General features: G+C 35.3%; 2 protein-coding genes across 2 annotated transcripts in view; one reads left to right on the forward strand and one right to left on the reverse strand.

Moving 5' to 3' along the window:
- Positions 1-2,709: 2,709 nt before the first annotated feature.
- On the reverse strand, positions 2,710-12,621 carry LOC144967313 (transmembrane protein 17B-like). Its single transcript, XM_078904392.1, has 5 exons — positions 12,468-12,621; positions 9,452-9,555; positions 7,832-7,945; positions 5,800-5,988; positions 2,710-5,254 (listed from the first exon to the last, which is right to left on the reverse strand). The coding sequence occupies exons 1-5, from the start codon at positions 12,586-12,588 to the stop codon at positions 5,171-5,173; spliced, it is 612 nt and encodes a 203-aa protein (XP_078760518.1). The 5' UTR covers positions 12,589-12,621; the 3' UTR covers positions 2,710-5,170.
- A 2,881-nt stretch (positions 12,622-15,502) lies between these two features.
- Positions 15,503-20,577, forward strand: part of LOC144967328 (uncharacterized) — a 12,938-nt gene continuing 7,863 nt past the window's right edge. The window contains exons 1-5 of the mRNA XM_078904417.1: positions 15,503-15,819; positions 18,103-18,235; positions 18,849-18,991; positions 19,639-19,738; positions 20,217-20,341. Coding sequence (XP_078760543.1) covers positions 15,768-15,819; positions 18,103-18,235; positions 18,849-18,991; positions 19,639-19,738; positions 20,217-20,341 — 553 coding nt within the window. The 5' untranslated portion in view covers positions 15,503-15,767. The remainder of the gene's footprint in view (positions 15,820-18,102; positions 18,236-18,848; positions 18,992-19,638; positions 19,739-20,216; positions 20,342-20,577) is intronic.

The raw sequence follows: 20,577 nt of genomic DNA on the forward strand, positions 1-20,577 counted from the left end.
TCTGTTAGATTTAGCGGAAAGTACTTTGCGAAAGACTAACGTCCTTTCCAGTGAGTAGCAAGCAATTTGTATTGCCCGGTTCAACTAAAGAAACCGGGAAAAACTCAGTACAACTGTCTACTAGCTCTGAAAGAGTACCTTTAAGGGCAACGGATATGATTTCTTAAAGAGGCAAACTCTCGAAATCGGAGTTATTTTAAATTTAAAATCACCATTTTTTTTTTATCTCGACATAATACTGTAATGAGACTAAAGGCCATTTTTAAAAATGTGATTCACGTTCCAGCGACACAATATGTGGGAATGTCACATAAGTCATAATACTAATCAGTTGTCCGCAGTGATTAATTTGTTCCACTTTTGCAACCAGAATGCTTATTTTGACATCGTTAATAAGACAATTGGCAGATTTGTTTTGTTTTTGGTTTGTTGGTTTTGCTTGCTTGATAACCGTAACCTCATGCTAGGGAGGATCAACAGTCAACGATATCTGAATCTGTTTTGTTTTGTTTTTAAGGGTTTTACGGCGCTTGCAACACATTTAGGTTATATCAGCGCCAGTAAAAAGGAAGAAAATGGGATAGTAAAAAGTTCTAGAATTACAATTAAAGCACCCAAGAAAAAGTAAGACAAAGGGGAAATGAAAACAAATAGGGACCAGATGTAGACTCCAAGAGCACACCACCGTTGTACTTAGTTTGAAATCACCTACAAGTCTCATCCAGACACAAGCACAAAATCCAACAAAGAGGAACACACTCAAATGCTTACATTATACATTCAAAATAAAAATTATAATACATAACAGAGAGATTATTTACAAGGAAAAAAAATATCATCTCCCAAAACAATAACTATGCATTTGACTGTTTCCCTCCCAGCTAGGATTCCGGCCAGTGCCAGGACAAAACCAAGTAATCTCATTCCGAGACAAAGACAGAAAGCATGTTGGAAAACAGAAATAAGGGGATAGAGGACACAGTATGTACCTCCCTGCCCGCTATGGGAGGTCAGGATCCCCATCCAGTATCTGAATCTGAATCTAAATGTTACATGAACTCGACTCAATTCTGAGTACAATGTATTTGTATTCGAGGGTGGAGAAAGTTGTTGAATGTGACAGCCAATGTTGGTGTTTAGGGTGAAGAGTTTTGATAATCTTCGCTTGAATGTTTCTAAATCTGTTGTGTTCGTTTGATTAAAAAACAGACGCCACCTGTATTCGTTTTTCCCTTCCACTGCCCGACTATGGAATAGCCTCCCAGCTGACGTGGCTGAAAACGTTTGATAACATGCTTTCACGCGGTTGCAAGAATTCACATCATGAATTTTTAAAAAATGAATCTATGTACTTTTTATTAGTATTATGTGCAGAGTTTTAACAAGTTTACAATGTAAAACCCTACAAACTGTGGAGTGATCTTCGACAATATTGGAGGTTTCCACAAGAAGAAGAAGAAGATTCGGGAAGATTTGGTAGTGCAGGCTGCAAATGAATATTTGAAGATGTTTGAGTTTGTAGATGAGTGTTTTAGTGTTTTTGAGTGGGGTTTTCTTTGAATGCTTAAATTTCGTTGTATGTCTAGCAGTTGTTCTGGTGAGATGGCCATTTTTTGTTTGTTTGTAATTTTGAACACGAGAGTCAGTCGTTGTTCTCTCCGTCTGTCTTGTAAGGGAGTCCATTCCGAGCTGTGTGATCATGTTTGTTACGCTGCTATGGGGGCTGTAGTTATTGAAGACAAATCTTGCAGCGCGGCGCTGGACAGCTTCAATTGCTTTTATATCCGATTGTAGGTGTGGGTCCCAAATTGTACATGAATAGTCTAAGATTGATCTTACGAGTGTTATATAGGCGGTTTCTTCTGGGATTGCATGGCAATGTATGATGTTCTTTTTCATGAACCCAAGCGCTGAATTTGCTTTATTATTTCTCTGGCTGTAACCACCAAGAACACGTAACAGTGGAATCCGCATAAAGTCAAAACATTTAAAGTCAACTTCTGCTTAAAGTCAACAACTCTAGTAGTTAGTAGGTCCCGTGTTCTGTTCATTTTCTAAGTTTTCCATTGGTAAAGGAAAAAAGCCAACATCAATGAAAGTCAACCATTCTTTCTGGTCTGACAGTGTTGACTTCATCAGGATTCCACCACTGTATCATGTTTGTTTTGTTTTGTCAGGAATCCCACCTAGGAGCCGGGTCTTATTCCGGTTTCTATAGCGTGAAACAGACTAAAGCAATTGCTTGCTACTGTTTAAATAGGACGCTAGTCTATCGAAAAGTGCTTTCCTCCATATCTCACAGACCCAGCTACACAATCACCGCTGGGTGAACAGGGAGGGTCATAAGAAAAAAAAAGAATCCCGACTTCACCCAGGATTGATTTCAGTCCCTTTGCGTGTGGACCTACCAACTTTTGTGACAAGATATAGGACATAGGACCGGTAGATAATTTACAATGCAAACCCACCAATTAGGACAAGTAATACAATCTTATACAAGGACGGACGAAAGCCATTGAATGTAGAAAACAGTTATGTAGTAATAAAGCGGTATGGAAGATCTCTCTCTCTCTCTCTCTCTTTCTTTTCTCTTCTCTCTCTCCCTGGCTCACAAATGGAGAGCTCACATCATTTATTACACAGTTTCGTTCTGGTATGAATATGTATGGGGTATCTTAAAATGAACAATGAAAGAAAAGGAACACAATGTAATGTACAAAAACATACTAGTTTATTGGACGGACTACGTGTGCGTGCTGCTTGAAGTGCTGGCACGCCACTTAATAAGTACATGATGATATACAAATGAATGGTTGGTGATAGTTGGCACCTTAGTGTCTGACAAATTGTACAGATAGCTGATGATGACGTTTGCTTGTTTTTAAGGGTTTTATGGCACTTGCGACATATTTGGATTATTTTAGCGCCAGTAATAGGTAGATAACGGGATAGTAAAAAAAAAAATATATATATATTTACAAGTGAAATAACACAAGAAACAGTAAGACAAAGGATAATGGTTCAAATAGGGATCAGATGTGGATTCCACGAGCGCACTATCAGTGTACTTAGTTTGATATCACCTAAAAGTCTCATCCAAACACAAGCACTGGTCCCCCCATGAGTAATACACTCATATGTTTACAAACCATTATATAAATGAAAAACAAAAAAAAAATACAGAGAGATAATTTACAAGTAAAATAAATATCATCTCCCAAAGCTATAGCTATACATTTGACAATATCCCTTCCAGGCAAGGACTCTGGTCAGGACAAGGACAAAACAAAGTAATCTCATTCCAAGACAAAGATAGAAAGCGATTCGGAAAACGGATAAAGAGAGATTGAAGATACAGCACGGGACCTCCTGTCCACCCTCGGATGATGATGATGATTATGGTATGATAATGATGAGGACTTTGAAAATGAAAAATAACGTATCATTACAACTTGTCTTCCATTCTATTTTTTACGGCACGGGACTGATATATCCAAGTAGAAGATGGAAGGAAACCTCACTCTGAACCCAACCCATGATGGTGTTCCTCCTCTCCCCACTCTCCTTCAACTCTCTCAAAGTCTTATCATATCTCAAGCAAACAACTCAATGGAGAGGTTTTTAACTTCTGGAATTGGAATGGGCTGAAAATACCTGACCATACTGGAATTTGCTCTCCCAGACTTTAACATATCCAAGAAGAGAGATGTTATGCCTTGAAACTAAAAAACACCCATGCAGGACAAGGTGCCAAAATTCCCATCAATTTTTCACATTTTTTTGTTTTTCTTTTTGTATAAAAATCTGCTACCTGCTGCAACATGTAAAAAACACAAAACAAACAATCAAACCAAATTGTGACCCACCGTATCAAAGCGGTATTATGTCGGGATCCACTCTTGGGAAATTGAATTCATAACCACAAATATCCAACTTGGGTTTAATTTCTGTACGTTATCGTGGAGTATAAAGACTATTTTTTGTTTTGCAAAAACTTCTAAGCTACAATTTCTCATCATTTTATCTCTAAATTCACTTTTTGGGGTCTGAATAATCCTGACATAATACCGTTTTGAGACGGAGGGTCACAATGTAACATGATTTTAAAGGTCAGATATATTCAAATTTAAAGAAAATTCAAGAGTTTGAACTTGTAACTTAACAATAAGTATAGTGTAATCCACGTATAACAACATGGCATCAAAATCCCATTGTTTCCCCCAAACATTATTATATCTATCCGGCATACAGTGACATTCGGGATAATGATAAATTTGAAAATTTTACAAAAAAGTAGGCATCCAATGAAAAAGGTTGCTCTTGCAATCAATGAAATCAATGCTTTTTAGGTTACGACAACCAGTGGCAATGTTTGCTTATTCACCAATCAGTGAATGTCTCCTAGTGACCAATTAGTGTCACATCTGATGACCAGTCAGAGTGCGATAAGTTTTAATAGTCGTCCGATGCCCTCACTTCAGTCCATGCACTTTACCTTCACTTTTTCTTTATCATATGCATTTGTTGAACAGAGTGACATTCATTTATAATGACACAAAATCACTGGTTACGATGATGTTGTTATAAGCGTGTTGCTTAATATCAGCCACTGATCAGACATACCTGCATGTAGCATCTTACAATAAAACAATGGCTTAACGTTAGAGGACTAGTTCTATGTTCACATGTAAAATTATATTTTTCACACATCTTGAGGCAGGCTGATTTTTGGGATGATATTTTTTTGGTGGGGGGAATTTCTGTCTGTTTTCTCTGGCATTGTTTCAGACACCTTTTCATAATTTTATTTTACACCAGTGTCTGCTCCTAAAATTTTTCAAGTTGTTTCTATCCATGCTATTGTAATCTTCATTTGTTTGATATTTACATCAGATCCAAAAATCTTAAATCTTTTAAGTGAATTACTCGAGACTGACACACATTAAAAAATTTGGTCAGAAAACTCGTCCATCACATATTGTTCGATTTAAATGACCATCATCTTGGCAAAATCTCTCAAAAGTGGAATGTTTGAGAGTTTTTGCCAATATAAGGGTCGTTTAAATCGATCAATATTTGAACGACAAGTTTTTCTGGTCAAATTTTTAAATACATAATTTTCTCAAGTATGGCTGTTCACTGTTAATTGGTTCAAGCATAAGTGTTGAAATTAGCTTATGTATCGCCCTTCAGTGTATGACATGCTGTCTATATTCTCCATGTCTGAAAACTGTTGAAGATGGAACTTTGTCACCTGAAAAGATAAAACAAATAATTTTTTTTTCCAATTGTAAAATTGTCTCAATACCCATATTGTCCCCCTGTGTATGTATATATACATCAAATTATAAAAGTATTTCTAATTGTAAAACTCTCTATGATTGAAAAGACCACCATTGTTCAATTATATTGATATCAATGAAAAAAAATATAAATAAAAGATCAATAGAATTGAATTCAATATTTTCTGTGGGATAAAATATCAAAAATAGAAAGAATAAAAAACAACAATAATATTTCAAAATAAAATTAAGATAAAAAAATGTTTCATTCTTTCTTTCTATTTTTCTTTTCCATTTGCACATTTACAATCATTATTGCACAGTTTATTCTATTATATATATAAGAACAAAATTACAAGAAAGCCAAGATTTAATATGCTAATACATTTCTAAATACATTTTAAAAAAAAGAAAAGGAAAAAAATAAAAAGCAACATTGAATCTGTAGGACAACTGTAACAATATTTTTCAATCCATTATCAAACACCTTTTTCTAATAATTCAATTGGATACGTACTTGATGTCGAACCATGTTCCTGATGGCAAAATAACCAATGACTACCTCAAACAGGACAAATAAACCCATAATGATATGTAGAGCCCTCTCCATAGGAGCAACAACTGAACTATTGTTGAGATTGAGTAGAAGAATGAGCGGAGTAGATATCAACAGTGTGATTAACCAGCTTCCTGCTAACTCTGGGACCTGAATGAAGTGAAGCCAAATAGAGAAATAGTAAATAAAAGAAAAAAAAAATAAAGAATCGCACTGATAGTCAGATACTCACAAGATTTGACCCATTGGAATTTTTTATCACTGAACTTCTCTATCAACCATTTAAGTCTGGATATCAATATGGATAATATTATAACAATAATCTTTGAGAATAGAGAAAATATGGAAGGAAAACAACCATTTATCTTAATCAAATGCCAAATGTTGTTTCACATTCTTGTTGCTTTCCTCAAGAGAATGTGTAAATCAGCAATCTCAAACTATTAATAACTAGAACATTTATAAAGCGGAATAACCACAATATGTAGGATGAAACGTGATCCTTTGAGGCACTATCAAATTCATTTTTTTAGACAGGGTCAACGCTGTTATTGGCCAGGTACTCATTTTACATTCATGTGCAGCGAGACGATGTGAGTTAAGAGTCTTATCCTTTGACTCTACTTTGCCCTTCCTACAGCAGGACGTGAACCAGGGACCTGCAGTATCTCAGCGTTAGGGTGTCTCATTTGTTTTGTCATAAAGGTCAAGCAATATTAAGCATGGTCAGTGGTCAGATTGGTGACAATAATCCTGGAAAAATTCTGGTCCTGACATTGTGCCCTTGGGTAAGTCATTTTACACACATTACCCAACTTGACTCAGTTGTGAATGAGTATCTGGCTATTAGCAGTGACATATATTGTAAGAGTGTTAATAAAAAAATGGATACCTAATAGATGACTGGTACTGTATGAAATAGAAATATGGTTCCGTGTGGCTTGATGGGTGAATAAATGAATTACTGTGAATTGTATCGAGCATGATAAATCCATGGAAAAATGCTGTATAAACTATCATTTATTTTTTTTAGAATATTGAGTCTCATGTTTGGGTGAACTAAACGCAAAGCAAAAAAACATGTAAAGTCAAAACCCACCGATTAAGAAATTCTCTATATTTTAAAATAAATGACATTAATTCCCCTCACTACAAAATATCAAATTTATTCCAATTTAACGTCAGCTCATGGTTCAACCTGATCTACTATCATATCTTTGTGGAAAACCTGATTTTACTAAAGCACAAAAGCTTATATGCATTTACGTTATATTATATATAGCAAAAAATATTATGAGTTGTCCGTATCATCCTTTGTAAAGGAATGTAGGAGATTAAAAAAACAAAACCCTCCCCCCTCCCCTCCATGCATCCGGTTTTACTAAAAATAGGTTTTAATGCGTTATGATATTCTGACCACAATAATGATACTTTATATCAAATCGGTAAATGAGAGGACCAATCATTGTAAAAGAAAAAAAAAAAAAACATTTTGAAAAGAAATAATAAGGGTCATTGGAAGGCTATAAAACAAGTATTCTTTAAATCCTGCATTAAAAAAATTTCAAACTCAATCCTACTGTGTGTCCTCAAGGCCCTGCTGCTTCATTGGGAACTTGTTCGAAATTCCAAGCATAGGAGTTCAAGAATCATATATACATAATATTAGATAAAAGTGTTAGGTCACATTTATACCTTAGTTCAACTTCAGACCTCAATATGAGATCATCATAGAAATGTGCTGTCTGTCTGAACATAAAAGACAACCCTTTAAAGTGTCTTGATCCCTTTGCGTGTTAAGCTGAACTATATTTCTCAATCAAATTATTAGACAGAAGGTGTGATCTAGTTTAATACAAAGTATATGGCATATTAAATGTTCATGTATGAGCTCATTTATAAGTAATAGCATATTCAAATATGCTAAAATAGATGGACTGGGGTGTAAAAATAAAAAAAGGTAAGGTTGCTACGAAAACTTGATATGACTTACCCTTTCCATTAAGTTTCCCAGGTATCCAATATAGAGCCGAATAATTTCAATGATAAAATATACAACGTAAATGGCAACAAGGACGATTTTGTACAAGTTATCAAGTCTTTCCCACTGAAAAACAAAAATAGTAAAATAAAAGAATAAATAAATAAAATAAAATTCCCTTTATAGAAAGAAGTAGTTCTTCAGAGTCATTTGGCCAATGGAGCCAGAGTTTATCCCGGTATCTATAGCATGAAACAAACAATAGCATGAGGACAGGACATTGTCTATTGTAAAGTACTTTCTCACAGACTCAGCTACCCATGGATGACTGCTCTGTGGACAAGGAAAGGGGGGAGGGTGGTAAGAAAAAAATCTCGAATTCACCTGGGATCACCCTCCTTTGTGTGTGAAGTGAGTGCTCTACCAACTGAGCTATTGGGACCCCCGCCCCTTATACATCCTTAAGAAAAATAAATCTTCAGGATATATCTTTAAAAAACAGAAATAACTCAATAACCAAGGATAAAGACATATGATTTGTTCTTATACAATTTACAAAACAAGAGCAATGTCTTTTCCACAGATTTTGATTTATATCTGTCATCATCTTACTCTATCAATTCTGACTTACTGCGTCAACTATTTTAATTTTATGTCGGAATGATTTAAATGAAGATGGGGGTCCCGAAAGCTCAGTTGGTAGAGCACTCGCTTCACACGCAAATGGACCAAGATCGATTCTGGGAGCAGTGAACCCCCTGTCCACCCAGCAGTAGCTGAGGGTAGCTGAGTCTATTAGATTTGGCGGAAAGTACTTTGTGATAGACTAGCATCCTATCCAAAGGATAGCAAGCAATTGCTATTGTCCACTTCATGCTATAGAAACCTGGATAAACTCCGCTCCATGGGTCAAATGACTCTGAATGACTACTTTAAAAAAATAAATAATAATGATCCTAAAATTAATGAGCTGCTTTTGAATAGGATGATGAGGATTTTAATTTAATGACATTTGTCTATTTCATAAACCGTGTCTTCAGACAGTTCAGATATAGTAAAAAAAAAAAACAAACAAACAAAAAAACTCCAACAAAACAACAAATAACCTCAAGGAACATTGGTTTGGAAACAAACAAACAAACAAATAGGACATTGATCGTTTGTACTGTAAGTAAACAAACAGCTGAAAACTTAACAAATCTCGTTCCAATTAACAATAATAATTATAATAACAAATGTTTAACAATAATAATTATAATAACAAATGTTTTATAATAATAATTACAAAAACAAATGTTTAACAATAATAATTATAATAACAAATGTTTAACAATAATAATTATAATAACAAATGTGTTATAATAATAATTATGATAGCACATGTATGCCGTGGCCCTACAAAGAGCTGCTTTGGATTAGGATAATGCATATTCTGGTTTTCATTTTGATGATACGATGTCTTAAGCCTTGCCTTATCTTTAGATATTGCAATAAAAAAAAATTCAAAGAATATAGGTTTGGAAAAAAACAAACAAAACAAACAGTGTATTGATTGATTATACTGTAAGTAATCAAATTGCTATGGACTATACTTCAAACATGTTTATCAATTCGCCCCCAACAGCAACTAACTTTTAATTCCAAGCATATGATACTTCCAATTATCCAGAAGGGGAAATAAAATGAATTAAAATAAAGAGCCATCTGCAGTGGTAAACTCGTCACATAGGCATGATCTGAAAAAAAAAATAAAAAATGAAAGAAATTATGCCACGATAAAAAAAATCCGGTAGTCTGGTGGAGTGCTGTGTTCCAAGTCTTGGATTCAAAACATGGCCTTAATTTGGCCACCAAGGTTCCAGACCCAGGCTAGACACTTAAACGGTAACCTATAGAAAATGCATTTTGCATAATTTTCTATGTCCACCCAGCAGTAATTGGGTAGTTTGTTCTTTGGAAAGTAATTAGTGAGGTAGCAAGTAATCAATCGTGCTTAATAAAAAAACTAGGATAAACTTAAGCTTCATGCGCCATATGGCTGTGAAGACTGATGCCTTTGCTCATAATGAATGTTGTACTTGATTGAAAAACAAAATACTTTCTTTTTACATCTGGACTCTAAAGGCAACTTTGTCTTTAATTCTTAAAGCAGATTGAAGTAGATCTGACTATAGTTCAGAAATTTGCGTGCCTACGTTTTATTTAGCGGCATCATGGCCCAGCAGTACAATCTTTGCTTTTTACCCAAAAGGTACAGTTTGACTACCCCCCAATCCCCCCTCTCATTGTGTGGCCTTGAGTAAGTCACCTCGCCCTAGCTCACTTTGTGGTGCTGCGCTGCGGCTAATGCCTGGGTTATTCCAGTCTTCCCTTGGAATAGACTCTAAAAACAAATTTCCCTTTGGGGATGAATAAAGGAAATTTTATTTATTTATTTATTTATTTAAAAAAAACTTTTTGATACTAAAACCTCCCCCCCCCCCCCCCCAAAAAAAAAAAAAAACAAAAAAAAACTCAACCAGTTTTGACTCATTGCTGTTTACATTAAAAAAATGAAAGTCTTGAATTTAAGATATCTTGGCATTTTCAAAATTGCTTTCATAATATTACTTGAATTTTCAGAAATTTGTTGTTGTTTAGATAAGCTCTGATAACTATTGACATTCATCCATCCTTTCAAGAGGAATACGACAAGTATGGAGTCTTGTTTTTTAAAGAGCAAAGTTTTACACCATCAGGCTAGTGCAAAAAAGACTTTTGTCTTGTCTCTGGCTGGGTATAATCACTGGATAAAATAGACCAACTGACTTTCTACTGTGACACAGTAAATCCCTGGCTAGCTTGAATTTTTACTCACAAGCTATCTTATGGTCTTAAATATGAAACATATAATTGGGCAACTAAACGGTCTTGCAATTTTAATACCTTAAGCTGGAAGTGATATTTAAAGTGATGAAAGCATCTCATTATTCAAATTGTTTATATAGGAATGGTATAAAATTGTAAAAAAATATATGAATCTGCTCCTTTTCTCTCTAAGAAGGTGAAAAACTACTCTCTCTTAATATAACAATTATCCAACACATTGTTTTGTCGTAACTTGACTAGATGAGATAGAATGATCATATTTTAAACTGTTAAGTATGTAAGATACTCCACCTTATATTTTTCTATGCTAAACATGGGTGCCATTGCAAAATAATTCTGCCTCTGAAAATTAGGCTGTCTGGATTCTGTCCCTCGAAAAGCCCCGTTTCAACATCCCCTTTCTCTTTCTCTCTCATCTGTATACAAATCTGTAAACATTCCCCATTCCCACACACATACCCAACCACAGTGCGCGCAAACACATACTAACAAAATGATAAATGATAAGTAGCCAATAAAACAAACTAATATTATTACTATAGATGTATTGGAGGTATTAACATAAAATAAAAATATCTCCACCACTGACCCCTTTACAATATAATTATAATAACGACTTTGAAGAAACTAATTAAACATACAAAATATGTGTTGATTCACCATAGAAGATGATTACGAAATAGACCATCCCGGAACATCATTATCTGTCATTTTGTATCTCAGAATTCCGAGATAATCCTGAAAAGTGAGTGACACCCATGGCCACAATGCTAAATTCATAATCAATAATACTTTTATTTAACTTGAAGAAAACACAAACTCCGACATGTGCTAGTATAGTTGATAAAAAAATTAATTTTAAATCAGAAAGAAAGAGAAAAAAAATCAAACATGAAACCCGATACCTTTGTGACAGATTGCTGAAGTAGAAGATTGTCAAAAGAATATAAATAAATAAACAAACAAACAAACAAAAGAGAGACCCCCCCCCCCCCCTCCCCGGATATCTCTCCTCTCTCACTTCTTTTGGTCAGTTTCTCTGCCATGCCTTTACCCTCCCCTCCAAGATGGTAACTCAGTTTCTGTGTAAACAAAGCAAAAGGGTGGCAGGGACCTCTCGACTTTACCAATGCCCAAGTTTGCCTAATCAGTGTCTAGTCTTGAGGAGACTTCTTCAAGTAAGAGTTAAGAGTAAGAAAGAAGGGCAGGGAACTTCATTCTATTTTTCTATTTCTACTTTCTACAAACATCTAAAGATAAAATTAAAATGCTTTGACGCAGGTATGAGCTGAGAGAAAATAATTTTACACCCCAGAGATCGCTTTATTGAAGACAAAGCTCCATAATTAAAATTCGTGGGGAGGCCTTCCGAAAGCTCCTACATCCCCAATATTCTTGTTCTAGTAGGGGTTTGGGAGGGGGGAAACTTTTCTTTTTATATTTTTCGAGTTCTAGCAGGGGGTTTGGAAGTGGAAGGGTGGAGACTTAATTATTAAAAAAAAAAAAAAAGTATCCCCCCCCCTCCCAAACCCCCTACTAGAACATTATAAAAGACAAGAATACTGGGGATGTAGGAGATTTCGGAAGGCCTCCCAATTCGTGTTATTTGTTAATATTTATTGATGAACAATGGCGCTCATCAACAAGTAACAAGTTTGAAATTTGAAGTTGAAGCGAAGTTGAGTTCAAGACTCGACTTGCACTTCAGATCGAGCATACACTCAGTGAGGTATAAGAATCAGATATTTGTTGATATCTGGTCACACAAATCTATTATTACGTTTCTTTATGATCGGTTGCTTCTGAATATCTCTTTCTCGTTGTACTGGAAAAAGGAGATCAGTCATAGATGTCATCGTTCTCCGGAACGTCGCATCCATTCTGCTCAATGTAGTATCCATTTTGATGCTTTATTCATGTCACGTGATGTCAACAATGTTGTCCAGGTCGTCTCAAAGATGATTCGAACAATATGCGTATTTCCAATATTTATTCGAAGAGTTAAACGAACAAAACATTGTTTTTTGTTTTGTTTTTATTTTTATATACTGAATTTTAAAGTTAAACTGAAACTAAGTGCCAACAACAAGGTGAACATCGGTCCAAACAAAAGCAACAATTATGCATCCGGCCTTTAGGAAAACTACGAAATTATTAACAAATGGCGTAATATCATCCGGCCTATCTTCCAACTCATCAGAGCACTTTTAGAAGATGGTTAGTCGACGTAAATTATGTGTGGTGATCTGGCTAAACCCTTCGGATGTTGGAAAATTCGAATCAAATATTGGCACACATACGAATAGCGGCACCATTTAGCAGTTTGGATTCCGTAAGCATTTTAATAGGGGGGGGGGGGGGGGGGGGATCCGCAGAAAATTGCTTTTAAAGACGAGACATACATACTGTTACATCATAATCACAACAGCACTTGCACACCACATTCATTCTCCACAATAATAAAAAAAATACTTCTGTAACATAAACCAAAGGGTTTGACTTGTGATAAGACACACTGTACCTACATTACTGGTTCGAGTCCGCTGCTGGCGCAGAGTTGGGTACCTACTTGGAAGAGACTCTTTACTCACATTTTCTGATATTACTCCGTTGTAAAATGACTAGCTGGCCTCTAACAGCATTTTCTCTGTAGAAAAAAAACAAACAAACATACATGCGTCAAAGTCACAAGGCACATAGGGCTTGAGTCTACTCCGGCTTCTGTATCGGTATTTCAATAGGTAGTAAAAACTTTCTTCTACACTGTAGAGAGAACGTTAGATTATCGAAAAGTACTTTCTGCCAGACCTAAAAGACCCCGATACCCAAATCAATTCAAGTGGTCAGAATAAAATCTTGACTGCAACCAAGACCGATGCCGATCCCTTAGCTTGAGAGGCGAGTGCTTTACTTGATCGGGATCACCAAGAAAAACAATGTGAGAAAAATTGATGTAAAAAAAGTACAAATTATGACATTGTCAGGATGTGCCAATTGATCTCCGATAGTCCAATAATCAAAACCTGATTCTTGAAACTTAAGCCAAATAAATAAACAAATAACAAAAAAAAACAACAAAAAACAAAAACAAATTCAAATCAAAGCAACCCCTCAAAGAAAAATAGCAAAATAAAACCAGAAAACAAAAGAATACAACAACAACAACAACAACAACAACAACAACAACAAAAACAACAACAAAATAAATGAATAGATGAAAAATAGATAAATACAACAAAAAACGAAGAACAAACCCAGGCTATCAAGAAAAAAGTATAATAACAATAAAAAAACAAACAAACAAACAAACAAAAACAACTAAAAAAAAAAAAAAAAAAAAAAAAAAAAAAAAAAAAAAAAACAAACATAGGTATATCTGGGGAGGAGAGGGGGTAATTCTCCTTTATTGAGCTCACTTAAACGAACAAGATTACGATTGGCCTGTAATCGAGCACAGACACACTGCTGTAACCAAACAATTTGTATAATTCACCAGGTATTTTATAGGTGAAGATCCGTTTGCTTGGTCAACACATGTAATCTGGTCCAGCCCGTGAGAGACTCGAGCTGTCCTGTGTAAAGCATGCAGGTATGCGGAATATATAGATTTGGACCAAGACACTAAATACCACAAGTAAACATGGCAAATTCTCTCACTTTGTTCACCAAGCGGTGCGGTGTCCCCCCATCTTGTGAGAGTATTGAGCCCTTTTGACCTTCTTTTTTTTTAATATAGCGCAATATCCGTCGTGAATAGCTCATACGGTAGAGTCACGATCTCCCTGACCAGGCGGAGTTGTCGTACCAGTAAGGTCGCCTGTTCGAGCCCCCATCGCTGCCGCGAAGTTTTTATTCTCTGTTGTGTTCTGGCACTTTCCTACTCACTTTATTTCTTGTTACTATCCACTAAACGTGCTCAGAGCGTTTTACAAGGGGTAAAGGCGAGTGTCATACCATAAAACCACATAGCCTAGGGTGTCTAGCAGGTGACTTGTACTTTATTCCCTAAGACCTGCTGAAGGAATAAATAGTGCAGAATCGTGGAAAGACTTGACAATAATATGGGTTATTTAATGAATGAATTAAATAAGAATAGATCACTGAACGAGATGAATTGCCGTTGCCGCGGATTGTAATCCCAGAACCATATGGACAGGATCACCCTTACTTCGACCATTTTAGATCGTCCCATGAGATAAAACATACTTACGTATAGATAGTATGAAGTTGACGTCACTCAGGGATTTGTTATTGCGTTTTGCCATCCGCGTTTATGAGTAATTCTCACAAAACCCTATTAACCAGACTATAAACGTTCAAGGTTACACATAGCTTCGTGTGTTGGTCCCTTATACTTCCGGATGGCAATGTTGTGAGCTTCTTGGTCAAGCGCATACTATCTATTGGAATAGATGATGCAGCCGTTGGGAAGATCAATGCTTTTTTATCTTCGGCTCAACGGAAAGCCCCCTTGACCATCCATGATAAAATATATGACCAATCACCTCATAACAGTATTATATAAGGATGAACCCCCTACGACGTCCCAGGTTGGCCTCTATAGATGCCGCTGGTCCCTAATCATCCATGGAATTTTTCTCAGTTCAATGTAATCATGCTCGTTTTCTTTTGTTTACTTGGCAAAACTGATCTAGCAAAGGTATACACTACAGTGGGTTTCCGCATAAGCTTCGAGAGCCCCCCCCCCCTCCCCCCCCCAACCTATTAACCCCCTCCCCTATCACTTTCTAAGCTTCCGCTTCTTTATTGTCTGAGAAGTAAAACAAAATATAGGGATTGCAAGCAGATATTTTCTTGTAAATCCGTTTTTGAATCTGTTTCAAGTGAATTTGGAATTTGGTGATATCACGATATTGATTGTTAATAAACCAAAATTACTATGTTTCCTCGTCATAGATGAAAATAGTTCATTCCCTTCTGCTCATTTTATTATGGGATATGCAAATTCAAATGTTTTGAATTTTAGGAAATTGTCAATAAATGTACAGTCCTGGATATTGACTATTAAAATTTTGTATTTCGTGTGGAACATTTTGCGTTCCAATATCCGCTATCTATCATGACCAAGATTTGGATTATAATGATAATATGCGTGACAATTCTGTGCAAAGGTATGTTGAGTCTCTCATGATAATTAAAGATGTCCAGTCTGCAATGACATTTATGATTCGCCAAAAATATTTCATTATTATTATTATGTGTGTATGCTACTTGCTAATATGATGTATATCTTTATAAGCGTGTATCTTATGAATTAACTTTGGTAGATCCAATGGTATTTGTCATGATACAAAGATATCATTCGATATTTCTGTCTGTAAGGGCTGCTACTCCAATTTTTTCCAGAGGTTCCAGCATCTCAATTGTAATGGAGTCTGGTTCCCGTGCATTCCCTGACGTCACTTTTCTTATTGCAAACCTGACCCCATTTTTTATTATGGGCGCACCTTCAGCAATGCCTGGTTCTGGCCGATCATCATCATAATATAACTTCTTTAACCCTCTCCTTAACAGCCATTTTCCCCAAAACGTCATACTCAACTAACACAAAATATATTTTTTATCACTCTGACATATTAGCAGTAAAATTCTTGAGATACATAGTTTCTGTAGCAAAACATATTTTACAAAGCACTGTTCATTTTATTAAAATTTTATAATGTACAAAAGAAATTTGAATAAGAAAAAGGTTGGTTCTATCGCAACGAATGTGACGATTTTTCTATAGTTTGTAGGGAGATGGTTAAGTATTCTGCCCATCTTTCCAAAATCTCTTTTTCCATTATTATCTGTCTGTCCTTACAATTTGATGCATCCACTTGATGAACTTGTTATCTTTTTTTTTTTTTTTTTTTTTTTTTTTTTTTTTTACTGATATCTCTAACTCTCCGATACGTATTATTTGATTTACGATAGAAATTCATTTCTATTCCATCACATTCCACCTCAAGCCATTCGTTCTTTGCTTCATTGCATTTTGCTCTGGTTTCTCAAAGATAATGGACATTCTAGAAGGGATGGGCATAGATAGAAGAGATCTAAGGTTAATCCAAAGGCTTTATTGGGAATAAACAACAGCAATGAGAATAGGTAGCGATATTAACAAAAACCACGATAGGAAAGGCAAAAGCAGCTTTCCATAACATGAAACGCATATTTACCAAAAAAAAAAAAAAAAAACCAAAAACAAACCAACATTGTCCAACCTCTATGGATGAGATTGCGTCATGTTATATAGAACTCCTGTTAACATAGGCTTGCGAAACTCGGACCATGATTTCAGAGATAATCAAAAAGCTGGCTATGTGGTCTTGTGGTATGGCACTCGCTTTCGGCGCATAGTTGAATCACTGGAAAAAGCTCTTTACCCACATTCTCTCACCGCACTCATGTGTAAAATGAATACCTGGCCGTTAACAGCGTTGTCTCTGTCGGAAAAAAAAATGTAATATCGCCTAACACTCGTCATATCCTGTTCTACATGTTACGTCTGTTGCTGTTGGTAAGGGACCCTTTGTAAAGCGCCTGAGCACGTTTAGTGACATTGCGCTATATAAAAGCTCAAGTTTTATGTTTACGTTGTACGACTCTTATAGACCATGTTAGACATCATTGATCAAAAGCTGTAGTCCATTGAATTCAAGTCAGGACTCATTGGAGGCCCTTTATCTTAAGAAGTAAATCAAATGTGATTTCTGCTTTATATTGGAATTTGTGCAACATTGTTAGAAGAAAAAATAAATCAGACACTATCCTGATAGGTCATTTTTTTTCCCAACAAGACGGAGCCACTTCCTATACTAGTCACAGCACGCTGTTCAAAGCAAGATGGAAGATCGGAAACTTTCGATATCGTGATTTTAATTCCGACTTTTCTATAACCGACACAGTTTCTTAACAAGTAGATGATTCTTAATTAACATTGGCAGGTATTAACATATTGTGATATTCTTGTTGCTTGTTTCTAATTGGATTCAATAGTCTGATGTCACGTCGCCCAGCAACGGCGGCCATCGTGCTTCTAAACAAAGAAAATCGGTACTTTTTATTCTTCATGCTTGCTAGAACTTTTCATATGTCTTGTGATCAGAATGTGTAAAAGTCAAAACACGATCAGATGTATAATGTTTTTTTCCCCTCTGGATACGCTTTTATGCTCGTCGGAGAAATATTTCATAAGGGCGTCCGCCATTGTTCCGATAGTTTAGAGTTTAGAGCCAGTTTCTAAGTTACCATGCGTCATTACGAGGGAAGTGACGTCACGACTGTTGAAGCGTATTTCTTCTTTGTATTGAAACAATGTCATACTTTTTTCCTTTTTTTTTTCTTCGCATCCTATATAACGTCAAACTTTAATAAAATTCTTTATACTATACCGTTCTCATTTTCCACAGTATCGCCAGTGAGGCCAGAATGCGACCTCGTGAAAGCAGAGGTCTGCGTAAAGGAAATGGAGGACATATTGATACAGATGTTAGAGACGACTTCTGGAGTTGGAAGAACAGAACGCTTGCAGCACTTGTGTCTGTTAGTTATTCAATTCGAATATAACATGGCAGAAAATAAATAATTGATAATGGATTATGCCCCATTTACGGATGGGACGCAAGTCAATTTCAAAGTTTAAATAAGATACAAATCCTTATGAGTTTTAAATATTATAGTGAATAACAATAAAAAGAGCAGACGAATTATAGACAGTTTATCAATTTTCCCTCAAGAAGTTGTATAATTACAATATATTATTTTGAGTGATTTTGAGTGATAATAATAATAATAATAATAATAATAATAATAATAATAATAATAATAATAATAATAATAATAATAATAATAATAATGTGTAATAATAATAATAATAATAATAATGATGATGATGATGATAATAATAATAATAATAATAATATAATAATAATAATATAATAATAATAAAAATGATAATAATGATAGTAATGATGATGATGATGATGATGATGATGATGATGATGATGATGATGATGAAGATGCTGATGAGGATAATATATAATAATGACGATAATGGCGATGGTTATGATGATGATGATGATGATGATGATGATGATGATGATGATGATGATGATGATGATGATGATGATGATGATGACGATATTACCATTCCTAGAGATATCATCAAGGGTAACAACATGACCCAGTGTTTCATCAACGCCACAGCAGAGTGCCCAGAAAGGACTGACGCAGGACCCAACTCGACAGTGCAAAGATGGGAACGAGCCATGCAACAGCTCTATGGTTTATGTGATGGAGGTAGTGTCTCGATCTATGTACATTTGTGTTCATAAACATATAAATAAACATAAAAATAAACATTTAAATTCCCACTTTGATTATATAACATTCTTCAGATATTCTCACATATAATTTACCAGAGGAGAAAAAAAAAAAAAACAAACAAAGGAGAAAAGCATCACATTCACAATAATTCGTCATATTTCTTTTTGTAAAAACATCAAATAGATCTCCATGGAACAAATCAACATTTAAAATATCATCATCATCATCATCATCATCATCATCATCATCATCATCATCATCATCATCATCATCGTTATCATCATCATCATCATCATCATCGTTATCATCATCATCATCATCATCATCATCATCATCATAATCATCATCATCATCATCGTCATCATCATCATCATCATCATCATCATCATCCTTATCATTATCATCAACATCGATGTCGTCGTCATCATCATCATCACCAATATCATCATCAATATCATCATCATCACCGTCATCATCATCATCATCATCATCATCATCATCATCATCATCATCATCGTTATTTATCATGTTCAGCAATATTGCATCACATTGATGAATATGAATATAATATGAGGATATTATATGTCTTTTCACATTTCAAAATGTGTATTTTCATTCAGCATGTCCAGATTTCCTCCAGAGGACAGTCAACATTACTCAGTGTACTGCCATCATACGTTTTGATGCTTTATACGACTCGTCCTATCAGTTGTTTTGTAGGTAAAGACAGGGAGATAGAGATTGTGATGCTGGTAGTGGTGGTGGTGGTGATAGTAATGATGCTGATGAGGGTGATAATGATGATGATGATAAGGATGATGATGAGGATGATAATGATGCTGATGCTGCTGCTGATGATGTTGTTGATGATGATGACGACGACGACGACGATGATGATGATGATGATGATGATAATGGTGATGGTGATAATGATGCTGCTGCTGATGATGATGATGATGATGTTGATGATGATGATGATGATGATGATGATGATGATGATGATGATGATGATGATGATGATAATTGACAAGCATACCTAGTATATATGCAAATAAGTAGGCGTCGATGATAACGGTTGTTATAACTGCCAACGTTTCTTGTTATATCGTTTTAAAATTTGACAAAATTATGTTTTAAAAAAATAATGAATTCAAAATAATTTCTTTCCCTTAATTTCCCAAACACCACCTCCTTTAAGTTCTATTAACGAGTCCATGCAATGTGTTGATGAGGTAAGCAAGACGTGTCCAGAGTTTGGTCAGCTCTTCTTTGACCTTCTTCCGCCTGGGATGGAAGATACAGCAAACAAAATTTGCTCTGCAGGTTTGTACTGGTAACATACTACTACTACTACTACTACTACTACTACTACTACTACTACTACTACTACTACTACTACTACTACTACTACTACCACTACTAATACTACCACCACTACTACTACTACTACTACTACTACTACTACTACTACTACTACTACTACTACTACTACTACTACTACTACTAAATAAAATAGTTATTCGATACTTTATTAGGCTCTTGCAGCTTGCGTTAAATCA

This window comes from Berghia stephanieae, chromosome 3 (genome assembly GCF_034508935.2).
Source record: "Berghia stephanieae isolate SIO BIC M18660-M18661 chromosome 3, UCSD_Bste_1.3, whole genome shotgun sequence".
Taxonomy (NCBI): Eukaryota; Metazoa; Mollusca; class Gastropoda; order Nudibranchia; family Aeolidiidae; genus Berghia; species Berghia stephanieae.

Coding starts and splice junctions, on each gene's coding strand:
- LOC144967313 (XM_078904392.1), bottom strand. CDS start 12,588: ATGGATACTACATTGAGCAGAATGGATGCGACGTTCCGGAGAACGATG. Junction 9,556..12,467: donor GCAACCGATCATAAAGAAAC/GTAATAATAGAT, acceptor TTTTTTTTTCAG/ATCATGCCTATGTGACGAGT. Junction 7,946..9,451: donor TCATATGCTTGGAATTAAAA/GTTAGTTGCTGT, acceptor TTTGTTTTTCAG/TGGGAAAGACTTGATAACTT.